General features: G+C 39.3%; 1 protein-coding gene across 1 annotated transcript in view; it reads left to right on the top strand.

Moving 5' to 3' along the window:
* LOC103242386 (myosin-8) overlaps positions 1-22,734 on the top strand; it is a 31,536-nt gene extending 8,802 nt beyond the window's left edge. Inside the window, exons 13-40 of the mRNA XM_037987308.2 lie at positions 449-567; positions 653-802; positions 2,215-2,385; positions 3,575-3,884; positions 3,998-4,065; positions 6,295-6,382; positions 6,467-6,584; positions 6,927-7,050; positions 7,147-7,283; positions 9,052-9,307; positions 11,457-11,699; positions 11,791-11,967; positions 12,050-12,195; positions 12,282-12,372; positions 12,462-12,851; positions 13,265-13,391; positions 14,041-14,159; positions 14,287-14,483; positions 15,933-16,116; positions 16,201-16,366; positions 16,474-16,598; positions 17,490-17,798; positions 18,461-18,664; positions 19,676-19,801; positions 19,888-20,058; positions 20,243-20,347; positions 20,912-21,007; positions 22,321-22,734. Of these exons, the coding sequence (XP_037843236.2) occupies positions 449-567; positions 653-802; positions 2,215-2,385; positions 3,575-3,884; positions 3,998-4,065; positions 6,295-6,382; positions 6,467-6,584; positions 6,927-7,050; positions 7,147-7,283; positions 9,052-9,307; positions 11,457-11,699; positions 11,791-11,967; positions 12,050-12,195; positions 12,282-12,372; positions 12,462-12,851; positions 13,265-13,391; positions 14,041-14,159; positions 14,287-14,483; positions 15,933-16,116; positions 16,201-16,366; positions 16,474-16,598; positions 17,490-17,798; positions 18,461-18,664; positions 19,676-19,801; positions 19,888-20,058; positions 20,243-20,347; positions 20,912-21,007; positions 22,321-22,470 (4,667 nt within the window). The 3' untranslated portion in view covers positions 22,471-22,734. The remainder of the gene's footprint in view (positions 1-448; positions 568-652; positions 803-2,214; positions 2,386-3,574; positions 3,885-3,997; positions 4,066-6,294; positions 6,383-6,466; positions 6,585-6,926; positions 7,051-7,146; positions 7,284-9,051; positions 9,308-11,456; positions 11,700-11,790; positions 11,968-12,049; positions 12,196-12,281; positions 12,373-12,461; positions 12,852-13,264; positions 13,392-14,040; positions 14,160-14,286; positions 14,484-15,932; positions 16,117-16,200; positions 16,367-16,473; positions 16,599-17,489; positions 17,799-18,460; positions 18,665-19,675; positions 19,802-19,887; positions 20,059-20,242; positions 20,348-20,911; positions 21,008-22,320) is intronic.
* Positions 22,735-26,034: the final 3,300 nt, after the last annotated feature.

Here is a 26,034-nt window from a genome sequence, read left to right as displayed (position 1 = left end):
AATCTCCACATTTTTAGATAAAGAAATTAATCCAGCAAGGTTTAATAGGGAGGTGAAAAACTAAGATGAGAATCAAAATATTCTGACGTTTACCCTCTCTAACAGTGAATATTTATATTATCCTTCCAACTACATCTGATGTGTCTTAAAAACAAGGACTATGACTTTTACTTATAAAAAATTGCAAGACTGCAATAAACATTACATATGTTTATGGTTGATGAAAAATTTCTTTAAAACTACTTGTAATAAATCACTAAAGGTCAGTATAAGCAATCAACCATGTACTGGCAACCACATGCTCTAAGCTTAGAGAATCTCATTTGGCCTTTTATAGAGTTATTTAAGCTTTTTATTTAAATAATAGGTTGAATTGGAGAAAAAAATGGAAAGACTAGGTAAAAGAGAATATCCTTCATGAAACATGTCCTGAACTGTGTCTCTGCAGTTGCTGACAAGGCAGCCTATCTTCAGAGTCTGAACTCTGCAGACCTACTCAAAGCCCTCTGCTACCCGAGGGTCAAGGTCGGCAATGAGTATGTCACCAAAGGTCAAACTGTGCAGCAGGTAAGTACATGACCTCAATGAATCACACACATCTTAGGCCTTCATGGCATATCTTTAACAACACCAACAAACATTATCTATGAAGGTGTACAATGCAGTGGGTGCTCTGGCCAAAGCCGTCTACGAGAAGATGTTCCTATGGATGGTCACCCGCATCAACCAGCAGCTGGATACCAAGCAGCCCAGGCAGTACTTCATCGGGGTGTTGGACATTGCTGGCTTTGAAATCTTTGATGTGAGTTATCTTCATATTAATAAGAATTAAGAAGGAGGCAATTGTGGGCTTTGATGTATTAAGTATTATCATTATTCATTCACATTTATAGTGTCCATGTTACTTGCTTCCAACAGTGCACCTAGAACAAGGGTTATGTGCAAAATACGAGGTAACATAATGTACTACTAATAATAGCTAACACTCACAGGGCCAGCAGTGTATACTAGGGACTTCAAAATGTTACCTAATTTAATCTTCAAAACAACCCAAGGAGTAGCTAATATTCCCCCAACTTATATAGAAGAAACTGAGATGCAGGGAAATCAAAACACTAGCTAAAGATCCCACAGTTGCATAAGACAAATCCAGGACAGCAACCTAGATCTACAGTAGTTGGTCCATATGCAAGCCTTCTTCATAGAGGAGAAAAGGCCCAAAGGTAGAAGCCTAGAGACAGATGAGAGTCTGTCTCTCCTCTTCCAGATTCATCTTACACAAACTATTTTACCTCCAGGGCATCAGTTCACCATCTACAAAATAAGGGAGTAAATTATTACAAAGACTCTTTTGGATCTTCAACTGCTATACTATATCAGGTCCCTGGTTTTACACACCTGACAAGGGGGATTTGCTAAATGTCTGATATAAATAGAAGAGAAATTACCCTAACGATTTCACTTGATACATCAAGACCTTTATATTAAAGGTCTTAAGATCAGCTTTCCTTAATAATGTATCAAAGGTGAAAATGTGAACTTTATTTTGAATTGGAGAGTGGGAGTGGTAAAAGAAGTGAGGCTTACCAATAAACTCCTTTCCCCTTTACCTTTGAATCTAAACCATAACACAGGACCATGGTTGAACTTCTAATGTATACTCTTGCCCATGGAATCTTAGAGGAGAAAAGGTAAATTCTACCAGAACTCGTGTTCTAACATGGATATCTGGGACCCTAAACAATGCCTGGAATTCATGAGAAAGGCTCATGTGAATAATGATCTTTTTTTTCAGAGTCTTACTCTGCCGCCCAGTCTGTAGTGCAGTGGTGCGATCTCGGCTCACTGCAACCTCCGCCTCCCAGGTTCAAGCGATTCTCCTGCCTCAGCCTCCCAAGTAGCTGGGATTACAGACGCCCGCCACCATGCCCAGCTAATTTTTTTGTATTTTTAGTAGAGACAGGGTTTCACCATGTTGGCCAGGATGGTCTTGATCTCTTGACCTCATGATCCACCCACCCAGCCTCCCGAAGTGCTGGAATTACAGTTGTGAGACACCGTGCCTGGCCAATGATCATTTTTTGAAGGAAAAACAGTTTGAATTGCATCTCATTACTACATTCCACATTTTTTCAATAAAAGAATTTTTTCAGTAATGAATTTTACTACTATAAAAACTCATTTGATGTTGGAAATCTCTACTATTTCGTATAGTTCAACAGCCTGGAGCAGCTGTGCATCAACTTCACCAACGAGAAACTGCAACAGTTTTTCAACCACCACATGTTCGTGCTGGAGCAGGAGGAGTACAAGAAGGAAGGCATCGAGTGGACATTCATTGACTTCGGGATGGACCTGGCTGCCTGCATCGAGCTCATTGAGAAGGTCAGTTTGGTTTCCAAAGAAGGGCAGACTGCGAGGATCACTTTCCCAGAAACCTTAAGCAATTCTAGAAAGTATTACCATAATCCCAAATGGTCTGTGATCTGAACAAATTGGAAAATTACTACTTAGAAATGACTTCCTCTTTTTAACTTTTACAAAAGAAAGATCTGACAGTGTTTACTTTGTTTTATTCTAACCATTCTTATTCTGATACTGGATCAAATCCAACTTTAACGCAGCACTGAAAACTCTATTTGAGATGTTCTGCTTCACTGCAACTACTATCCTCATTAGTTCTTGATCTCCATTATGATCCATGATGTCCACAATAAAAATATTTTTCTATATAAAAATTAATGCACACATGATACAGTTAGTGCTTTCATGAAAGCTAATCTGTTTAAAGTCAAGAAGTCAAACTGCATATGCTACTTCACAATCTATTTTATTTATTTATTTATTTAGTTAGTTAGTTAGTTAGTTAGACAGGGTCTCACTGTGTTGCCCAGGCTGAAGTGCAGTGGTGCGATCACAGCTCACTGCAGCCTCAACCTTGAGGCTCAAGCAATCCTCTCACCTCCGTCTCCCAAGTAGCTGGGACCACCGGCATGTACTTGGCTAATTTTTGAATTTTTTGTAGAGACAGTGTCTTGCCATGTTGCCCTAGCTGGTCTCAAACTCCTGAGTTCAAGTGATCCTTCTGTCTTGTCCTCCCAAAGTATTAGGATTACAGGCGTAAGCCACTGTACTCAGCCTATAATCTATTTTAAAGAAATTAAATACCCAAAATATCTTAAAGAAAGTTTGGTTGTTTATACTGTTTAATTACTGCATAGAGTCAACATCGTAAGTCAGCAAGTTATTTTCATAGCAAAGAAAAACTCTGACAATAGATTTATTCACCGAATAGGAAAAAAGTGTGATAATACACAACATTTCAACATGCTGTGTTGAGGGAGTTTGTATCCAGCTATTCTTTTAATTGAAAGTAATGCTACAGATCGAATGTGAGAAGAATAGTGGAAAAGTCACTCTAGTGATAACAAGGGACTTCTTTGAGCTGTGACCCTGGTTTATTTCAGACATATATTTAATCGGGGGTGCTCATAATTCAGTCAAATGACAGCCACCATGTCTCTATCTTTTGAGAGAAGTTAGGTTGACACCAATGTTACTTTTCTGAATTCAGCCACTGGGCATCTTCTCCATCCTGGAAGAGGAGTGCATGTTTCCTAAGGCAACAGACACCTCCTTCAAGAACAAGCTGTATGACCAGCACCTGGGCAAGTCCGCCAACTTCCAGAAGCCCAAGGTGGTCAAAGGCAAGGCCGAGGCCCACTTCTCTCTGATTCACTACGCTGGCACTGTGGACTACAACATCACTGGCTGGCTGGACAAGAACAAGGACCCCCTGAATGACACTGTGGTTGGGTTGTACCAGAAGTCTGCAATGAAGACTCTAGCCAGTCTCTTTTCCACGTATGCAAGTGCTGAAGCAGGTACTTCTGTGTCCTTAATCTAAATTGAACCCATTCTCATAGAATGTTATAACACATGTTCAAATAAGCCTCTGGTATTCTATTCTTATTGATGGGTTTTCTTTTTACCTCAGATAGCGGCGCAAAGAAAGGTGCTAAGAAAAAGGGCTCTTCTTTCCAGACTGTGTCTGCCCTTTTCAGGGTAAAGTACAAATTTAATTTGAAATATCTACTCAGTTTCTGGGAATTATCATAATTAGGGATTGAGAATACATTATGAGGGAATAAAATGTTAATAGGAACCACTTCGAATATCCGCTCTCGTCAGAGTATAGCCAAAGAAATACTACTCCTGTAGGAACGGATGCTTTACCCATTATTCCTTATTATGATTATCTAATGTATTCAGGATGGCCAAAATGTCCTTAGAAACTTTCTTATTATATAATGAAGCTGATTTCTAAAGAAATATAGTTAAACTTCAGAGCTGTCCCTGTGGAAGGCCATATTCTTATTCCACTAATATTGCCCTTTGAAAATGTTCCTGAGTTCCTCTTTGAGAATGAGCTTCAGAAACACTCTTTATGACATCTTTCACCAAAACATATCTTTGTCCTGTGAGGTGAATTTAATTTTTCCTTACAGCTGAAAATCATCTAAAGCCAAGCCCAGTGATTTAAATGGATCATTAAGATATGAAATCTCTCTTGAGATTAAAGAATAATAGTTTCACTACAAGATAATGTGATTTTCCTATGTAGCTTAAAAACTGGTTCTTATATGTGGACTAATAACGGCTTTTTAATCAAAATGTGTATGACTAAGTCTCATTCCTTATAAAACTAAAATACAGACATGACATACGACCTATGATCTAAACAAGAAAACTACTCTTGTTCTTTTTCTTTCTCACAACCAGTTTGCATTATCTTACCAAATAAGACTTCTGTTTTATCAACTTGTTTTCATACATGTTTTCAAAATTAGGAACTCACATTACTTATTTTCTTCATTTCCTAATGGTTAACTGAGATGTGGCGGAAATAAAAAAAAAAATCTGCCTTCTTGGCCGGGCGCAGTGGCTCACGCCTGTAATCCCAGCACTTTGGGAGGCCGAGGCGGGCGGATCACGAGGTCAAGAGATCGAGACCAGCCTGGCCAATATGGTGAAACCCCGTCTTTACTAAAAATATAAAAATTAGCTGGGCGTAGTGGTGCATGCCTGTAGTCCCAGCTACTCAGGAGGCTGAGGCAGAAGAATCACTTGAACCCGGGAGGCAGAGGTTGCAGTGGACTGACATCGCACCACTTACTCCAGCCTGGGCAACCAAGTGAGATTCTGTCAAAAAAAAAAAAACCTCTGCCTTCTTAAGAGTATACCTAAGAATACTGAGAAATATTTATATGAGTTTTCTATGGCTGATTAAAACATCATCCTCTGTCACAAATGATCACTGTATCTCTGGAATAACTCTCCCCATATGCTTCAGACAGTAAATAGTCTCAGGTACCCAACACCTACCCACCCAAGGTTATATGGTTTCACAATTTTATTTTATTTTGTTTTATTTTCAAGATGGAGTCTTGCTTTGTCACCCAGGCTGTAGTGCAGTGGAGCGATCTCGGTTCACTGTAACCTCCGCCTCCCAGGTTCAAGCAATGCTCCTGCCTCAGCCTCCCGAGTAGTTGGGATTACAGCTGCCCGCCACCACGCCCAGCTAATTTTTGTATTTTTAGTAGAGACGGGGTTTCACCATGTTGGCCAGGTTGGTCTCGAACTCCTGACCTCGTGATTCGCCCGCCTCGGCCTCCCAAAGTGCTAGGATTACAGGCGTGAGCCACCATGCCCAGCCAGTTTCACAGTTTCAGACTCTGCAAAAACCAAAACAAAACCAGAGGTTAAGAGGTCCCAGGGAATAATACACTCAAGGAAGGAAAGGCAAAAGTTAGGACAATTGCTAACTTAGGTTACCACTGTAAACTGCTACTGTGAAAATTATTAGCACTGAGAGAGACGAAAGAGACCCCACAAACAATCTCAACTATTCTCAGATAATGCCCAGAGAAACAAAAGGGATTTTATAGAGTCAGGTAGCTCATTCGTGGCATAGCAAGGCCACCACTTTTTGTCTTGTGATTCTCCGTTGAGAACCTTTCCTTGTGAATCACAAGGTTACTGAATTGCAATTTGTTTATGAGACAGATCCCTGGTGTTACAAAGGAATACCTTGGAGATGTGCATTCCTTCCAAGCATTTTGGCCTTCTTGTTATTTGGCAGGCTAGAACTCTTGAGACCCTCAAAATACAGAGCAACTGAAGCCTCACAGATGCATGCCTAGTAAAGGACTGTCTAGGTTCATTCCACATAATTACAAAAAAATGACCTGAAATAGAACTTTGTCATCAAGTCCTTTCTGTCTGGTTTTCTAGGAAAATTTAAATAAATTGATGACAAATCTGAGGAGCACACACCCTCACTTCGTACGGTGTATCATTCCCAATGAAACCAAAACTCCTGGTAAGACACAGAGAGTGAAATAACCAAACAGGCACAGGGTTGAAAATCAAATGCCCAGGAATAAGTACTGTTCTATATTTTTAGGGGCAATGGAACACGAACTTGTGTTGCACCAGCTGAGGTGTAACGGTGTGCTGGAAGGCATCCGCATCTGTAGGAAAGGATTCCCAAGCAGAATCTTATACGGCGATTTTAAACAAAGGTCAGTCTTCTTTGTTGTAGTTCATTAATACTGTGAATATTTTACCATCTTAATTGTGTCCTCTGTTCATTTTGTTTCATATATCCTCAGTATATATTAAAAAATTAAGAGGTCGAATAATATAGTCTTGTGGTAGTAGGATAATACAACAGGTTAGAAGGATAACAGGAAGCAGGCATGCAACAGAAAATCATATTGTTTTACTATCTGTCCTCAAAGGACAGTTGGATTTTCTACTTTTATTTCTACTCTCAGATTTTTGTTGATATTTCTTTTTGGTGTCATTTTTGTTGGCATGTGGTCACATTTTCCTAACCATTCCTTCTTTGTTTAACTGAGCAGATACAAGGTTTTAAATGCAAGTGCTATTCCAGAGGGACAGTTCATTGACAGCAAGAAGGCTTCTGAGAAACTTCTTGCTTCTATTGACATTGATCATACTCAATATAAATTTGGACATACCAAGGTACACTGTTATTTATTTACACCCGATCCAAGTACCTTCTGCCATTTCTGCGTCTCCTGCAGTACGGGGATGATTTGTGACTGTCTCTTTCTCCAGGTTTTCTTCAAAGCTGGCCTCCTGGGTCTTCTGGAAGAAATGAGAGACGAAAAATTGGCCCAGATTATAACAAGAACACAAGCTGTCTGTAGGGGATTCCTAATGAGGGTAGAATATCAGAAGATGTTGCAAAGGAGGTAACAACCATACAGAATATCAGAGTTATAAGGTCCCTTAAGGACTATCAATCAGTCTTCTTCATTCATTAATTATTTCGTTTTGTGGCTAATAGTTGCTCTCACCCAATTCAGAACTCACTGCTACAACACAGCAGCCTTTGCTTCAGCTCTCACAGTTGGATTCCCTTCAAAACTTCTCTCCTACCTCCAGCCATCTCACATCCAGCCACAAGAGTAGTTTGCAGTAAACAGTATTTTCGTCAAGCCAGTTGCTTGCTTGCCTGCCAAGGCCCTCTCTATTCCCCACCTAATCTATCATTTCCAACCACATAGCCTTTTCCAGCCAGGCTAAACAATTTGCTTATCTACTATTCTCTCATTTGCTTATCTCCTTATCTCATCTCTCCCCTCATCCTAATTTATCTATTTACCAATTTAAAACTTTAATTTCCCCTTTCTGTAACTAACCTCACCCAGTTTGTCTACCCAACACTACTGCATTCCCTCTTCTTACACACACACTGTGCATTCATTTTTCTCATCTGTACTAATTCGGGCCTGCACTGGAAGTGTTCCTGAGTCTTTCCCATGTGTGAACGTCATGGTCTGTGTCAAGGTATTTGCTTTCACAGAGTTACAAGTCTTAAAACTTGGACCTATAGGCCGGGCACGGTGGCTCACGCCTGTAATCCCAGCACTTTGAGAGGCCGAGGCGGGTGGATCACGAGGTCAGGAGATCGAGACCATCCTGGCTAACACATTGAAACCCCGTCTCTACTAAATATACAAAAAATTAGCTGGGCAAGGTGGCAGGCGCCTGTAGTCCCAGCTACTCGGGAGGCTGAGGCAGGAGAATGGCGTGAACCCAGGAGACGGAGCTTGCAGTGAGTGGAGATTGCGCCACTGCACTCCGGCCTGGGCAACAGAGCGAGACTCCGTCCCAAGAAAAAAGAAAAATTGGACCTATAGAGATGGAATTTCCATTTTAACAAGCTTGAAGAAACAGACACATTGCTACAAGGCAGTCAAACCTAGCCAGTCGATGGCTATAGTTTGCAGTAGGGGTACATTTTATTACTATTTTTCACTTTATTTCAATAAAATAAATTTTAGAGCTCAACGGAGGCTGAATGCCTCGCAAATATTAACAATCCAATTAATCAGTTAAGACTGAGGCACTTAAAAGAATTTGAGATAAGCCAGTGTATTATCTGAAGAAGCTGGCAAAAATAAAGTTTATAGAGTGGATAATTCAGTGTTGTTCAAAATGAGAGGAGCAACTTCAAGGAAGAGACGACAAACCATACGCTCAGTTTAGGTGGGCAATTCAGAAAACAACCTATGCCATTTCACAGTTCTCATCCCTCTGTCCACAGACAGGCAGCCAATCAATATGCAATCGTCATGCCCACCTCAAATCACTAATACTGTCATGTGTCAAATGGCATGTGCTGATCTTACATTCAAAATACTCACCCCTAAAGGCACTTTCTTTGCTAGTTTGATAGGGACTGAGAACACAGAAGATCTGCTCAATATGAACAGCACTCAATTAGCAAAGTGGTTATACTGAGGGCTACTGACCATGAGTGTGAGCGTGAAAATGTGTGTACATGTGTATATGTGTGTGTGTGTGTGTGCGCGTAAAACCAGGATATAATATGTAGAGAATGTGACATATTTATTTGTGAGGGGCATTCATTAAAAGGGAAATCTGTGTGTGATAAGTAACAATAACATTGCCTCTAATGGATCAGTCTACACTGTTATTTTCACGTCATCGCAGAGAAGCACTTTTCTGCATCCAGTATAATGTCCGTGCCTTCATGAACGTCAAGCACTGGCCCTGGATGAAACTATTCTTCAAGATTAAGCCCCTCCTCAAGAGTGCGGAGACAGAGAAAGAGATGGCCACCATGAAGGAAGAATTCCAGAAAACGAAAGACGAACTTGCCAAGTCAGAGGCAAAAAGGAAGGAGTTAGAGGAAAAAATGGTCACTCTCTTAAAAGAGAAAAATGACCTGCAACTCCAGGTTCAATCTGTGAGTACTCCATATTCTGAATGCACCATGTTACTGAAGCTTTTTTGAAACACACATACACTGTGGATTTACAAATGATCTCTACTTGAAAAGCTCAAGTTGCTGTTTTTAATACCTCATTTATCTTTCAATATTCTATGAGGAAGAAAAGCCATAATTATTTCCAAGTTACAATGGGAAAAGGAAAGATTGAAGAATTTGTTTAAATAATATCACAACATTTAACAGCCATGAAGGAAGTAGCTTAAAGCCAACCCCCACAAGTCTCAGACAAATATTTTACCCCTTTACCTGGGCTACTTTAGCCCAGCATTAAAAGTACAGCCCTATTTTCTAAACACAAGTCTATGAGACGTATTTAAATTCAAACTTATTTCTCTCTGTATCTCCTTTCCTCAACCCCCAAGATTTAGCCAATAAGTCCCCATTATATTCCATTTAAATGTTTTTTAAAACTCAAGAACAAAACGAACACTGGGAAATTAAAAAATATTCCCCAGGTCAAGGTAACCTAATAAATTAGGGACTGGACTGATCTTTATTTGAATACTTTCATTAGTCACTTATAAAAACTTTATTGAGCTATATAGTTTCTGAGAATTACACTTTCTCATACATTCTAAAATTCATTTTGATAATTATAGGAGGAGGGGAGAGGGCCACAAATGGGATGGACAAAGCAAATGTGGCATAACTTAGCAACTGGTGAATCTAGGTTCATAACATATCACTGTTCATTCTATTTTTTTTTTTTTCCTAACTTGACATATGGGTTTGAAAATTTGCAAAATTTCAGGGGCTCAACATAGACTTTCCATATTAACCAGATTTAGAAGGGAATAGGAAAACAAAACCAAACAAAAACACAAAAGCAGAAAGAGCTAAGAACAGTTCATCGATCTTTCCTGAACTAGAACTGTCCTGGGCAGAAGAACCTCTAGCCTAGTCAATGGTACAATTCTCTGAAAATTATGTTGCAGTTTAGGCCTATTGCCCATGTTGTGTATAAAAATAAAACAGTGAAACCACAAAACTTAAAGAACATTACACTGGTAATGTTACACTGTTACATTGTTACACTGGTGCAATGTTACACTGTTACAATGTTACACTGGTGAAAGCTGAATATAGACTGTATATTAGATAATACTGTTGTATCAGTGATAATATTTTCATTTGTAATAACAGCATTGTAGTTACATAGGAGAATGTTCATGTCCTTAGGAGCGACATGCTAAAATATCATATCTGCCATTTACTTTCTAATGATTTAGGAGAGTGTGTGTGTGTGCACGCATGTGCATATATGTGTCTATGTGTGTGTTTAGAGAGAGAAAAAACAGTAAAATGCTAAAAATGCGAGGATTTAGGTTAATGGTATATGGCAATTTATTGTATTATTCATACGGCTATTCTGTAAGTTTAACAGTTTTCAAAATAAAAGTTAGTGTAAAAGTTCCAAAAAATAAAATTCATTTTAAGACTAATGGGTAATTCTTTAAATGGAAATGTAAATTTTCAACAATTATAGCACTGTATGAACTATCAGGAAGGTTTTAGTATATTAAAAAATACTACATGGAAATGTGTTTATTTTTCTTCTTTTTCTTTTTTCAAAACAGCCTAGCAATTAGTGGCTTGAGGGGGACAGGGAATGATCAAAACCAAAACTAACCAATTTAACTAAATCGAAATCTTTAAATATTACAGCTGAAAAGCTCTTGGCAATCATTTATTTGAAATATACATATATGAATATATATAAATATATACATATATGAATAAAAGGAATAAAGCAATTTGCCCAAAGTCATACATATGGAAGCAACATTGGGACAAGAACCCAGGCTTCCTTTTGCCTGATTTAGAGGTCTTTCCACTCTTCTACAAATTATTTTTTAAATAGACAATAGCTCTAATCCAATAACTTTGCAAACTAGTTTGCTTCTAAAACTATAGTCTCACTTCCAATAAGCTGCATTTCTCCAGACTATGTAATAATGTTCGATTCAATTAAATTTATATTCATACTGAAACATTCAACAGACTTCAATAAAACATTATTATTTTTGTGCAAAAAAAAAAACCAAAAAAAAACCAAGTTTTGAAATAAGTAACACTCTAAGTATCTGAATGAATCTCTCCATAGGAAGCAGATAGCTTGGCTGATGCAGAGGAAAGGTGTGAGCAACTGATTAAAAACAAAATCCAACTTGAGGCCAAAATCAAAGAGGTGACTGAAAGAGCTGAGGATGAGGAAGAGATCAATGCTGAGCTGACAGCCAAGAAGAGGAAACTGGAGGATGAATGTTCAGAACTCAAGAAAGACATTGATGACCTTGAGCTGACACTGGCCAAGGTTGAGAAGGAGAAACATGCCACAGAAAACAAGGTATCAGTCATATTCTACAATATTGTATAGAGGTTCTGCCACCAACTAAATTGCTTTACCGGAGAAATAATCTCTTTCTTAACCTTTGTAGGTGAAAAATCTTACAGAAGAGATGGCAGGCCTGGATGAAACCATTGCAAAACTGTCCAAGGAGAAGAAGGCTCTCCAAGAGGCCCACCAACAGACCCTGGATGACCTGCAGGCAGAGGAGGACAAAGTCAACACCCTGACCAAAGCTAAAACCAAGCTAGAACAGCAAGTGGATGATGTAAGCACATTTTAAATATCCCTTTGAAAGATTTTTTTTTTAAATATTCTTTCAATTTTTACCATATTTACTTTCTTATTAGCTTGAAGGGTCTCTGGAACAGGAAAAGAAGCTTCGAATGGATCTAGAAAGAGCAAAGAGGAAACTGGAGGGTGACCTCAAATTGGCCCAAGAATCCACAATGGATATAGAAAATGACAAACAGCAACTTGATGAAAAGCTTAAAAAGTAGGAGGTTTTTAGAAAAAAACTTCTATGTGATATCATCTTTCAATTCATATGAGTATTAATACGTCTTGTTCTTCTGTCTAAAGGAAAGAATTTGAAATTAGCAATTTGACAAGCAAAATTGAAGATGAGCAAGCTGTAGAAATTCAACTACAGAAGAAAATCAAAGAGTTGCAGGTGAGTCATCTCACCTCTAGTTTTTCTGCACACCAAAAAAACACTGAAGTTGAGATGAGTTTATGTTTATGTGCTTCTTTCATTCCCAGGCCCGCATTGAGGAGCTGGAGGAAGAAATCGAGGCAGAGAGGGCCTCCCGGGCCAAAGCAGAGAAGCAGCGCTCTGACCTCTCCCGGGAACTGGAGGAGATCAGCGAGAGGCTGGAAGAAGCCGGTGGGGCCACTTCTGCTCAGGTGGAATTGAACAAGAAGCGGGAGGCTGAGTTTCAGAAACTGCGCAGGGACCTGGAGGAGGCCACTCTGCAGCATGAAGCTATGGCGGCTGCTCTTCGGAAAAAGCACGCAGACAGTATGGCTGAGCTTGGGGAGCAGATTGACAACCTGCAGCGGGTCAAACAGAAGCTGGAGAAGGAGAAGAGTGAGCTGAAGATGGAGATTGATGACCTTAGCAGTAACGCAGAGGTCATTTCCAAAGCCAAGGTACCCAATACTGTCTCTAAATGAAAGTAATCATCTATAAGAACACCCACTGTTCTCTATCACTAAACATTGTTTGCAGGCATTTTTCAGGACTACTTAAATATTTTCTAACCTAATATATCCCATTCTATGGTATTTTTTTAATGCTGGTTATGATCTATTAAGATGATTTCAAAATCCACTTTAAGCAAGTGTCAATATCATTGGAATAAATGGTCTCCCAAAATAACCAGTTTAGGCACATTATGCACTCACCATGCCTAAATTATTGCACGTTTCACAGAGTTGATGTCCTAACTTTCTACTCACACTTAGACATGAATTTATTTACTCTACAAGTATTTTAAGAATCAAGTTTTAACTTTTTTTTATTGCATTCAATGTCTCATCTTTCATTGCTACATATCCTGTAGGGGAACCTTGAAAAGATGTGCCGCGCTCTAGAAGACCAAGTGAGTGAGCTCAAGACCAAGGAAGAGGAGCAGCAGCGGCTGATCAATGACCTCACAGCGCAGAGAGCGCGTCTGCAGACAGAAGCAGGTAAAGACATCTTCTCTGGGTCCCAAAATCATGGACTAAATAAGAAGGATTCTAGGGCTTCTAATAAACAGCAACATTCCCACTTTAGAGAAAGATAAACAAATGATCAGAGTTTGCTGAGAAGGTCAAAAAGGAAAGAAAGCAAGACTGAGCAGACAAGTTTACTTACAACACTCCTATGGCAATGTTGCTTTTAAATCTCCGGTTCTAACCAGTTCTATAAAAATACTTAGAAGCAGATGATGTGTGGATTAAACACATCACACACAAACAGACACACACACATACAGACACACAGACACACACACACAAGTTGAGTATCCCTAATCTGAAAATCAAAAATCTGAAATGCTCCAAAATTCAAAACTGAGGGCTGGCATGATGTCCAAATCAGCATTTCAGATTTTAGATTTTCGGATTAGGGATGCTGAACTGGTAAGTGTAATGCTAATATTCTAAAATCAAACAAAAATCTGAAATCTGAAACACTTCTGGTCCCAAGCATTTCAGGTAAGGAATATACAGCTTGTGTGTATATACACACACACACACACACACACACATATATACGCATACATATATATAAATATAAAAGGTTTAGGCTTATTTTTATGCCAGTAAAAAATTCCCTTACGTCTATTATTCCTAGGTGAATATTCTCGACAATTAGATGAGAAAGATGCTTTAGTCTCTCAACTTTCAAGGAGCAAACAAGCATCCACTCAGCAGATTGAAGAGCTGAAACGTCAACTAGAGGAAGAAACTAAAGTGAGTTTTGCCAAAGATTTTTTTGACTAACCAAATCTAAACCTGCCCAGTTAGGCTCTACTTGGGATGTGTACGTTGAATACCACTGAATACATGAATTTATGTCACTGAACTGCTACTTCTGCAGGCCAAGAACGCCCTGGCGCACGCCCTGCAGTCCTCCCGCCATGACTGCGACCTGCTGCGGGAACAGTATGAGGAGGAGCAGGAAGGCAAAGCTGAACTGCAGAGGGCGCTCTCCAAGGCCAACAGTGAGGTTGCCCAGTGGAGGACCAAATACGAGACAGACGCCATCCAGCGCACAGAGGAGCTGGAGGAGGCCAAGTATGTGTTGTGAACTCTAGAAAAGGAACTCCCAGAAGCAGCTGTGATATTTATGATGATGATAACATAACAATAGCAAAAGCTAACATTTATTGAGTGCATACTGTGTCAAGTATTTTATATATATATGCATATCAGCTTATTTATCTTTATAACAATATTATATTGGTATCATTATTCTAATCCCCATTTTACAGATGAGGAAGTTGAGGCTATAAGATGTTAACCAACTAACCCAAAGGTATCTGCTTAATAAATGATACTGCTGGGTTTGGAGCCTGTCATTCTGATTCCACAGCCCACCTTCTTAAGCATTGAGTAGACGACATACCTCTTAAAACTCACGTTGGAGGCCACCAAACCATACATAATGTTTAGGGTTTGGCCTACATAAAGTAAAGCCTTAGTCTGCATATAGACAAACGGAGACCTTCAAGTAGATCTCCCTGGGCATCAAGTCAAAGGTTTTTCTCTACCATAAGGATGTGTACTTGGCACACAACTGAAAATGAACTGAGAATGTAGAGAATTCAGGAGGGAAAAAAAAAACCCTGCCTTTGTTTAAACTGCATGAATTGTCCTGATTTATCTATGAATTTCTTTCCCTGGAGAGATTGTCCAAATACAATGATTAGAAGAAACTGGCTGTTCTCTAGGGAAAAGAATACATAAAATGGAATGGAAAGTCTGAGAAAGCAAATGAATATGCTCAGTATATTTCTGGCCAGTAAAATATCTAGTTAACCTCAAATCCATATTGGAGTCAGAATGAATATATAAGTCAAACAACAAGATTGTCCTGGCTAATAATTTTCCACAGTCATACTCAATCAGAAGTCTTAAAAATCCTGAGTTACTTAGGTAGTAAGGCACATACGACGGCAGCACCAATAGCAGCCTCTAAGAATTCTATAATATTCCAGGGACTTGTTTCCAACTCTTCACCACTTTGGACCTTTCCAAACAGTTTACCAATCTAGAAAGCAGTTCTGGCTGCCACCATTTTGAAAATCATATGCTATTTGCCAGTATAGAAACAGGACTGTGGCCAGGCGCAGTGGCTCACACCTGTAATCCCAGCACTTTGGGAGGCCAAGGCGGGCAGATCACCTAAGGTCAGGAGTTCAAGACCAGCTTGGCCAACATATAGTGAAACCCTGTCTCTATTAAAAAAATATATATACAAAAATTAGCTGGGCGTGGTGGTGCATGCCTGAAATCCCAGCTGTTTGGGAAGCTGAAGCAGGAGAATCGCTTGAACCTGGGAGGTTGCAGTGAGCCGAGATGGCGCCACCGCACTCCAGCCTGGCAGCAGAGCGAGACTCCGTCTCTTAAAAAAGAAACAAAAGAAAAGAAACAGGACTGTGAAAAGGGACCAAGGAGGTTATCACTTTGCTTCTTTTGCTTCTGGTCTTGGCCATTCTCCTGACTGCCTGGCTAACTTTTCAGGAAGAAGTTGGCCCAGCGCCTGCAAGAAGCGGAGGAACATGTAGAAGCTGTGAACGCCAAATGTGCTTCCCTTGAAAAGACAAAGCAGCGGCTTCAGAATGAAGTTGAAGACCTCATGCTTGATGTGGAAAGGTCTAATGCAGCCTGTGCAGCTCTTGATAAAAAGCAAAGGAACTTTGACAAGGTGGCCCAGACTGCTTAAACTTTAAGAGCGTTTTACTTGGTCTTCCTTTCTCCTTGGATCAACTCATGATTTATTGCTTTTCAGGTCCTATCAGAATGGAAACAGAAGTATGAGGAAACTCAGGCTGAACTTGAGGCCTCCCAGAAGGAGGCCTGTTCTCTTAGCACCGAGCTGTTCAAGGTGAAGAACGTCTACGAGGAATCCCTGGATCAACTCGAAACGCTAAGAAGAGAAAATAAGAACTTGCAGCGTGAGTCCTCACAGTCCTCACAGTCCTCCCTACCCCATATATCCCTGGGAGGACCTTGCCATGTTGCCATCTTTCTGACCATTTCTCTCCTGTCTGTTCAACCACAGAGGAGATTTCTGACCTCACTGAGCAGATTGCAGAGGGAGGAAAGCAAATTCACGAATTGGAGAAAATAAAGAAGCAAGTAGAACAAGAGAAATGTGAAATTCAGGCTGCTTTAGAGGAAGCAGAGGTACATATTACCTTGTATTATGTTATGGAAAAACAAAGACAAACATCAGTTAAAAAAAAAACACAGTGGGGCTAGCGATAATTTAAACTTACAGGATCTTTATGAAGGGCAACTTGGCAATAGTTATCAAAAATCCTTAAAAATGTAAATACTCTGACCCATCAATTCTATTTCTAAGATTTTATCACCCAAAAAAGGTCAACTGGAGTAAAACTTTAAGACAAAGATGTCCAATCTAAGAACAAAAGTAAGCAAATTACAGAACAGCCATATGATGAAATTTTATATAGCCACTAAATATGACTATTTTGGAAAAATATTTTATGGTAGACAGTATTTTAAAGACACAAATTTGCATATACAATATAATTTTGATTATGCAAAAATATATAGAAGTAGGAAAAAGGACTTGAAAAAAATACACCACATTAAAATGTTTATCTCTTGCTGGGGGAACAAAAGCTAGTTTTTCCTTTGTTTTTATGTATTACCCTCACATTATACAATGCACATTTATTATGTAATCAGAAAAAAATTAACATATTTTAAAACTGGTAATTTCTAGACCAGGGGTTAGTATGTCCCACAAGAACATTTTCATTTCTAAAACAGATTGAGAGTTTATATTTACTATACATGAATTTAATTATATAATTGTATGAGTACTAATATGAGTAATATTTGTATAGCCCAAAGCGCCTTTATTGCAGAACTGCTCTAATCTGTCACTGAATAAACAAAATAATGATTTACCTAGAAGAGTCCCAGAACTACTGTATTATATTTTGTAAAATTAGACAAACTGATATTGACAAGAGTTTGGCTCACAAGGGAATATACTCCAAATACTCAGGCTCTTGTCCATTATTAATTGACAACCGTTTTGTTAAGGCATCTCTTGAACATGAAGAAGGAAAGATTCTGCGTATCCAGCTTGAGTTAAACCAAGTCAAGTCTGAAGTTGATAGAAAAATTGCAGAAAAAGATGAGGAAATTGACCAGCTGAAGAGAAACCACACTAGAGTCGTGGAGACCATGCAGAGCACGCTGGATGCAGAGATTAGAAGCAGAAATGATGCTCTGAGAGTCAAGAAGAAAATGGAAGGAGATCTGAATGAAATGGAAATCCAGCTGAATCATGCCAATCGCTTAGCTGCGGAGAGTTTAAGGAACTACAGGAACACCCAAGGAATCCTGAAGGTAAATGGGTCCACATTTGCCTCCCAGATGAAGCAGGGAAAGTACCTGTCTTCCATTTCCCAAACACCTTGTTAAACCATCCTTTTTTTCTCTTAACAAATTATACAGCTGACAGCACAAAGGTAACTGAATTAAATACACGTAGAACGTATTATTTTTAAGAAAATGTTATGTAGAAGATCAAACAGATGCCTAGGCATTACAATATGATATGAAAGCAAGTGAACAGACTTGGGCACCAGACAGGCCTGAGGTTGAGTCTTAGTTTTATCATTTACTAGCTGCCTGATTTTAAGCAAGTTATTTAACCTCTCAGAACCTCTGTTCCTTCTTCAAAATAAGAATGAAACTCCCCACCTCACCGAGTTACTGTGAAGATCTAATGAAATAACAGATGTCAAGTCCTGGAGAGAGCATATGGAAACTGCTCCACAAATGACAGACATTAGTGACTCACACATGACACAATAACCAGTTAATGGCAGAAACAGAACAACAATCTGTGTCTCCTGATAATTCTCTCTCACCCTAAGCAAATGACCTAACCATACTCAGATGCAGTCAAACGACAGGCATAGGTCATCTTCTGTTCCTGGCACCAGTACAATCTCCTGGGATCTTCAAATCTCCTTCAGAACACCTAAAGCCTTTTTCTTTACCAGGAAACCCAGCTCCACCTGGATGATGCTCTCCGGGGCCAAGAAGACCTGAAGGAACAGCTGGCGATCATAGAGCGCAGGGCCAACCTGCTGCAGGCTGAGATCGAGGAGCTGCGGGCCACTCTGGAGCAGACAGAGAGGAGCAGGAAAATCGCCGAACAGGAGCTCCTGGATGCCAGTGAGCGTGTCCAGCTCCTGCACACCCAGGTGAGACCCTCACATCAAACAAATGCTGGTGTACTGGCAGGGCGATGCATTAGAATTATAGCATGAAAGTACTCCATTTGTATAAATATGTGTATGTAAACAAGGATGGGGGATATGCTCAAAAATACTCATTGCCATTATCTAAGGGTAATTAGATTATGGGTGATTTTTTTTGTTTTTTGGTGTGTGTTCCTGTTTCCTTCTTGGGGTTTCTATGCCCCCTCCCCAAAAAAGCTATTACTTTTTTATTTAAAAATAAGGTTTGGCTATTTAGATTATTCTACCATGAGGTAGAATAATATTGAGTAAAGATACCTGCTACCTCCAAAATCTGAAAATGTTCCATGCAGTGTTTCTCATCGGTAGCACTTAAGCATTTAGCACTGCTGTGTTCACTGTCCCCATGCCTTACAGCACATTTAGCATTCCTGACTTGCCCAGGCATCAAATGCAGTAGCACCCCCTAGTCATTTTGACAACCAAAAATATCTACCCCTAAACATTTTCACATACCCATTGAGACAATATTGCTTCTCTCTGAGAAACACTGAGTTGAAATCTTAAGAATATGTTTTCAGAAGACAAATTCAGTGCTCTCCAAGGGAACAAATCATGAAAATTCAGAGAGAATAGATCCTACTAAGCAAGAAATTCTCAGTGCCTGCCACTCACAAAACGAATTTATCCTTTTCTATTTCCAACCTTCCAGAGAGAGAGTAACTAGTGATGTCTGACTGAAATATAATTAAAAGAACAATTAACGAATGTATGCCAATAAAGGCATTCTCAAACCTCAGAAGTCCTTATACATAAATCAGATGAACACTGGGGAAGTTGGGGGAAAGGAGTTCCTACCTTGCAAATAATTAACATTTGCCACTGAACAAACAATTAAAGTTTAGTGAAATGTTGCCAACAGATCCCCTGCATGAACCAGCAAGGAAGACACTTGTAAAATCCCAAGAGGGCAAATGACAAATTTTGTAAATTTCCACTGACTACTTTTAACAGAATACCAGCCTCATCAACACCAAGAAGAAATTAGAAAACGACGTTTCTCAACTCCAAAGTGAAGTGGAGGAAGTAATCCAAGAATCACGCAATGCAGAAGAGAAAGCCAAGAAGGCCATCACTGATGTAAGATGCACATTTGTCTTACTGACACGCGTATGCTACCTGCTATCATCGAGTTTCATTACTTTATTAATTTATTTCCTAACTAGGCCGCCATGATGGCTGAGGAGCTGAAGAAGGAGCAGGACACCAGCGCCCACCTGGAGCGGATGAAGAAGAACCTGGAGCAGACAGTGAAGGACCTGCAGCACCGTCTAGATGAGGCCGAGCAGCTGGCACTGAAGGGTGGGAAGAAGCAGATCCAGAAACTGGAGGCCAGGGTGGGTGTCTCAATCTCTCTAAATCTGGGAAGGGAAAAAGGGCACGCTCTCTACCCTTCTCTCTCCCTACACAAGACTCCCATCCTGTCCTGGAGCTGGGAACACCCACCCCATGCCTTCAGTAGGTCTTGGGCTAATTAATATCCCCCAAGACTGACTGCGTAAGTATTTTTCTTGGCTACAGGTACGTGAGCTTGAAGGAGAGGTTGAAAATGAACAGAAACGTAATGCAGAGGCTGTTAAAGGTCTACGGAAACATGAGCGACGAGTAAAAGAACTCACCTACCAGGTAAAGGGAATAGCCTTCCAGAATATCCAGTCTTCCTGCCCAGAAGGAAATTGAAAACCTTATGACTATTTATGTATATGCCACTCACAAACAAATATGCATTAACTTGGTACATATAAGGCGTAAAGACAGTTGCTTATCACAGACCTATACTAAAACTTAGGGAGGCCTTCAGATTTCTAAAGTTTAGAAAATAGCATGAGAGTAAAGAACACAGATTTTAAAGACAGATAAACTGGGTATTAGTCCTAGTCTGGCCTCTCTTGCTTGTTGAACTTAATACTCTAAACCTCAGTTTCTTCACCTGTAAAATAGGGATAACAGCATCTATTTTCCAGGATAGGGAGGTAAGGATTAGAGAAGATGTGTGCAATTCTCTAATACAGGGCCTGCACACTGGAAACATTTAACAAGAGTGCTACTGTTAATTTTATGAAGAAAATCGCAGAGTTGATCAGGTTTACCCTAGGCCCACCTGCTATCATGCCAAATGATTTTATTTTGGTACCCAGAGTAGCCTAATTTCTTTGGAATGAATGCAGATGATTTTTTTCAAACTTTCAGACTGAAGAAGATCGCAAGAATGTTCTCAGGCTGCAGGACTTGGTAGATAAATTACAGGCAAAGGTGAAATCATACAAGAGACTAGCTGAGGAGGCTGTAAGTATCTTTAAGCCCTTGAGGAAAGAAGGAAATTTATTTTGCAGTAGAAAGTGTTTTAAAAGAATCCATCAATAAGAAAGAAGATGCAATGAAAGTGAAAATCTGCCACTCATATTTTAAGAGGGATGATTTTATAAATATGAATTTGTCCCCCCCTCAAATCCAAATTACAGAACAAGATTTCAAAAGGAGTTTTTTTGTTTTTGTTTTTGTTTTTTGAGACAGAGACTCTCTGCGTCACCCAGGTTGGAGTGCAGTGGCATGATCTTGGCTCAGTGCAACCTCTGCCTCCCAACCTCAAGCGATTCTTATGCCTCAGCCTCTCCAGTAGCTGGGACGACAGGCATGCGCCACCACACCTACCTGGTTTTTGTATTTTCAGTAGAGATGGGGCTTCACCATGTTGGCCAGGCTGGTCTCGAACTCCTGGCCTCAAGTGATCCGCCCGCCTCAGCCTCCCAAAGTGCTGGGATTACAGGCATGAACCACTACACCCAGCCAAGATATTTATATTATTAAGCAATTTGTAAGGGTTGAGGGGGGCAAGTTCCAAACAGCTCACTTACTTGATAGCTGCAAATGATATACAGTAGGAATTCTAATTAATACCATCATAAATATTCCTCTCCCTCTAGACATAGAAAAAATCAAGTTCTCAAAAGCCAAACATCAATCTTTTAACCCACCTGACTTCTTCACTCCCTCCTAGTGTCATCAGTGGGGGCTCTTGTCCCCACATTTGCTGTAGTTACTATAAGAACATGCTAGGAGATTCTTTACCCATACTCTTCCCGGTTATCCCTCCACTCTTCCAGACACATGTGATAGGTAGGAAGTAAATAGGAAGGAAGAAAAGGAAAGAAAAAAGGGAGAGGCATAAATGGTAATGAGTCAAATAACAGAGAAGACTTTCTTCCTAGTCCTACCTTTTCCCTTTCTTTATATAGTAGAATGAAAACATATGGCAAAAATATATAGTAAGTGATATTTCCTCAAGTTATAATTTGGCCTTGCATTTACTTACTGATGTCTATAAGGGTACACAGATCTCTTCCTCCTTTCCACAGACCATACATCATAAAAGTAGGTATGGGCTTTATATCAGGCTGTCTCCTCCAATTCAAAACTCTCCTTTCATTCTTTAAAGTAAAAATTACAGTTGAAGTGATAAACTCTGTCTAGATTTGAAGTCAGATATGCTAAATAGACCATAAGAAGGAAATACCTGATTTGAGGAACTCATCCTGTCTGGTGATAAGTGCAATGAGAACCACACAGTCTAATTCTCACCATTTTATCTCTATTCTTAGGAGGAACAATCCAATGCTAATCTAGCTAAATTCCGCAAACTCCAGCACGAGTTGGAGGAGGCCGAGGAACGGGCTGACATTGCTGAGTCCCAGGTCAACAAATTGCGAGTGAAGAGCCGAGAGGTTCACACAAAAATCAGTGCAGAGTAAACACACCTGCCTGATGCTATCAAGTGGCTGAAGAAAGGCACAAAATGTGCTATTTTTGGTCACTTGCTTTATGATGTTTATTTTCCTCTTAAAGCTGAATAAATAAAAACTACAGTTAATGTATACATTAAACCGGACTTTCATTTTTTCACTTGCAAAGCTATTTATGCTCACAGTTCTCACCTAGCTACTAATCTCTTAATATTATATATGGCTTTGCAGAGTATTCAGTATTTTATGCCTTCAGCACCACCCGACAGTCCCTTTCCCACCTCTTCACCCCCCCAACACACACACAAATACCTTTTGCTGAGCTCGTTGTTGTTATCTCTCTCTAGATTGCTACAATTACTAAGAAAAACACTCCCTGAGGCTGCCCTCCGTATGGGGCCATTTACTCCACAAACAGATATTGAACATCTACTATGTGTATCAATACAATAAATCAATAAATAGTGCCAGGCACCGTTTAAGTTCTGTGGGTACGGCAGTGAACAAAATATAGTTCCTGCTCGCTAGGAGCTTATATTCCACAAGGAAAGAAAAGCAATAAATAAATTCATAACTATGTAATGAGCCAGATGACGAGCACTAATGGGAAATTAAAAAGTAAGAGACGCATTTACTATTTCATAGAGTGTAGTCAAGGAAGGCGTCTCTGGTAAGAAGACATTTGAACAGTGACCCAAAGGAGGTAAGAGAGTAAACCAAGTGAGTATATGGGCGCACAGCACATCCAGGCAGAGAACGACAGAAAATGCAAAGGCCTTAAGGCAAGGGAAGGTAGAGAATGTTAGAGGGGCAGGGAGGAGGCCAAGCAGGGCAGGAAGAGAATGAGCAAGATGAGATAGTTAAGGCATAAGAGAGGAACCAAGAGGCCAGATCATGTAGGGCCCCTTGGCCACTCTAAGGACTTTTGCCTTTATTCAGGGTGAAGTGGGAAAGCTTTGGAGGATTTTGAGCAGGGTGATATTAACATACATTTTAAAAGAATCACTCTGGCTGCTGTGTTGAGAATAAACTAAGGGAGCAAAGATAGACACTGGGAAATTAGTTAGGAGCCTACTGAAAAATAAAGGATAAAAGATGACAGTGGCAATTGGGTGCGGTGGCTCACGCCTGGAATCCTAACACTTTGGGAGGTCGAAGTGGGCAGATCACTTGGGCTCAAGAGTTCGAGACCAGCTTGAGCAACAGGCAAAACCCCATCTCTACTAAAAATAGAAAAAAAGAAAAAAATTAGCAGGGCATAGTGGCATACGCCTGTAGTCCCAGCTACTGGGGAGGCTGAGGTGGGAGAATCACCCGAGCCCGGGAAGTCAAGGCTGCGATAAACCAAGATCGCAACACTGCACTCCAGCCTGGGAGACAGAGTAAGACCCCGTCTCAAAACAAAAACAAAACCAAAAAACAAACAAACAAACAAAAAACTAACAACAACAATAAAAACCATGACAGTGGCTTAGGGCAGAAAAATAACATTGGGAGACAAAGAGAGGTGGATGGATTCCAGATTTATTGAAGGTAGCTAGCGTACATAGTATTGTCAGATAGACTGGATGAGGGACAGAGTGAAAGAATGAACTTATGAAACAGGGACAGAAAATAAAACAAAAAAATAGAAAGGCTGGATGGAGTAGAACAGACGTGTTTGGCCTCCAGAAAGAGGAAGCAGCAGAGCAAAAATGCAATCTGGACAAAGACTGTACTTTATGCACTCCTTCTTCTACCTTCTAACATTTACTCTCCCCCAACCTCTAAACTCCTATCGGCCTCAATCTTTTACAGTATAAATTGTGTAGACCACAATCTCAAATGTGTCTAATAACAAAAGTTTAAAACAAAAAAGAGAAAAAAAATTTAAATAATCTCCAAAAACAAAATTTTGGATCAAAGAGGAAATCAAAACTATAATCATAAGAACATCTAGAAAGAAACAAAAGAAGAAATCTTTGTGACCTCGGCTTAGGCAAAGATGTCTTAGATATGACACCAAACATACAGGCCACAAAAGAAAAAATTGATCAATTGTACATCATCAAAATTTAAAGCTTCTGCTCTTTGAAAAACACTGTTATAAAGAGAATGAAAAGACAAGTCACAGACTGAAAGTATTTACAACTTATATCCCTGACAAAAGATTTATATTCAGAATATATAAACAAATCTAAAAATCCAGTGAAAAGAAAACAACCTAATACTTTAAAAGGCAAAAGGTTTGGACAAACATTTCACTAAACATACAGATGATAAAAAGGCCATCTGAGAAAACATTCAACATCAGAGTCATGAGAAAAATATCAACAAAACACAGTAAGTTACTGCAACACATTTACTACAATGACTAAAAGACCAAAGTGTTGGCCAAGAGTCATAATGTAAAATGTTACAATGACTTAGGACAACAGTTTGGCAACTTCTTAAAAAGTTAACAAATTATCTATATGATCTAGTCATTCTCTTCCCAGGTATTTACCAAAGAGAAATGAAAGCATATGTCCAAATGAAAACTTGTACACAAATGTTTATGGCACATTTATTTGTAATAGGAGCAAAAACCAAAAAGAAGAACCAAAATATCCGTCAACGAATGGGTAAACAAATTTTGGTATATCCATACAATGAAATACTACTCAGCAATAAAAAGAAACTATTAACACAAAAAAGAATGAATCTCAAGATAATTATGTTGACTGAAAGCAAGAGCCCCTCCAAAAAGTACATATTATATGATTCTATTTATATAAAATTCTAGAAAATGAAAGCTATAGTGATAGAAAGTGGACCAGCAGTTGGCTAGTGATGCCGAGGGAGGGTTTGTAGGGGGCACAAAGAAAGAGTGGCGGGGATTACAAGGGAGCAGGAGGAAATTTGGAGGGTCGATGAACATGTTCATTATCTTGATTGAGATGATGGTTTCACAAGCATCTAAATATGTCAAAACCTATCAAATTGTGCACTTTAAGTATGTGCGGTTTTAAATGTCAATTATACCTCCATAAATTTAAAATTCTGCATTAGGGGAAATACCACAATAGCAGTACTCTGGGAAAATAACTAGTAATTAGAATACTCTATGCCAAACTTTAAAGCCAGAGTATACTTTTTCACAGAAATTGCATTAAGCCTGTTTATCAGTTTGTTGACATATTTACTATGTTGAGTCTTCCAATTCTTGACTACAGTCTGTTTCATTTATTTAGATCTTCTCTAATTTCTTTCATCAGTGTTTGGTAGTTTTCAGCATACAAACCCTATACACATTTTGTTCGATGTATGTCTAACTTTTTTTCTTTTTTTTAAGTGACTGTAAATGGCATATTTCTAATTTTGCTGTCTACATGTTCACTGCTAGCATACAGAAAAACGATTGATTTTTTCCTATGTTTGTCCTGTATCTTCAAACCTTACTGAACTCTCTTATTAGTTCTGAAGTTTTTTGTAGATTTCTTGAGATTTTCCACATAGAAAATCATGCTATCTGGAAAAACAATGATTTAAAGCGAATCTAAATTAAAATGAGGCCCAAAATTTTAGAGTAAATTGTGAACTAGGGTTTGATTT

This window comes from Chlorocebus sabaeus, chromosome 16 (assembly GCF_047675955.1).
Source record: "Chlorocebus sabaeus isolate Y175 chromosome 16, mChlSab1.0.hap1, whole genome shotgun sequence".
Classification (NCBI taxonomy): domain Eukaryota; kingdom Metazoa; phylum Chordata; class Mammalia; order Primates; family Cercopithecidae; genus Chlorocebus; species Chlorocebus sabaeus.
This window is presented reverse-complemented; position numbering and strand designations above follow the sequence as displayed.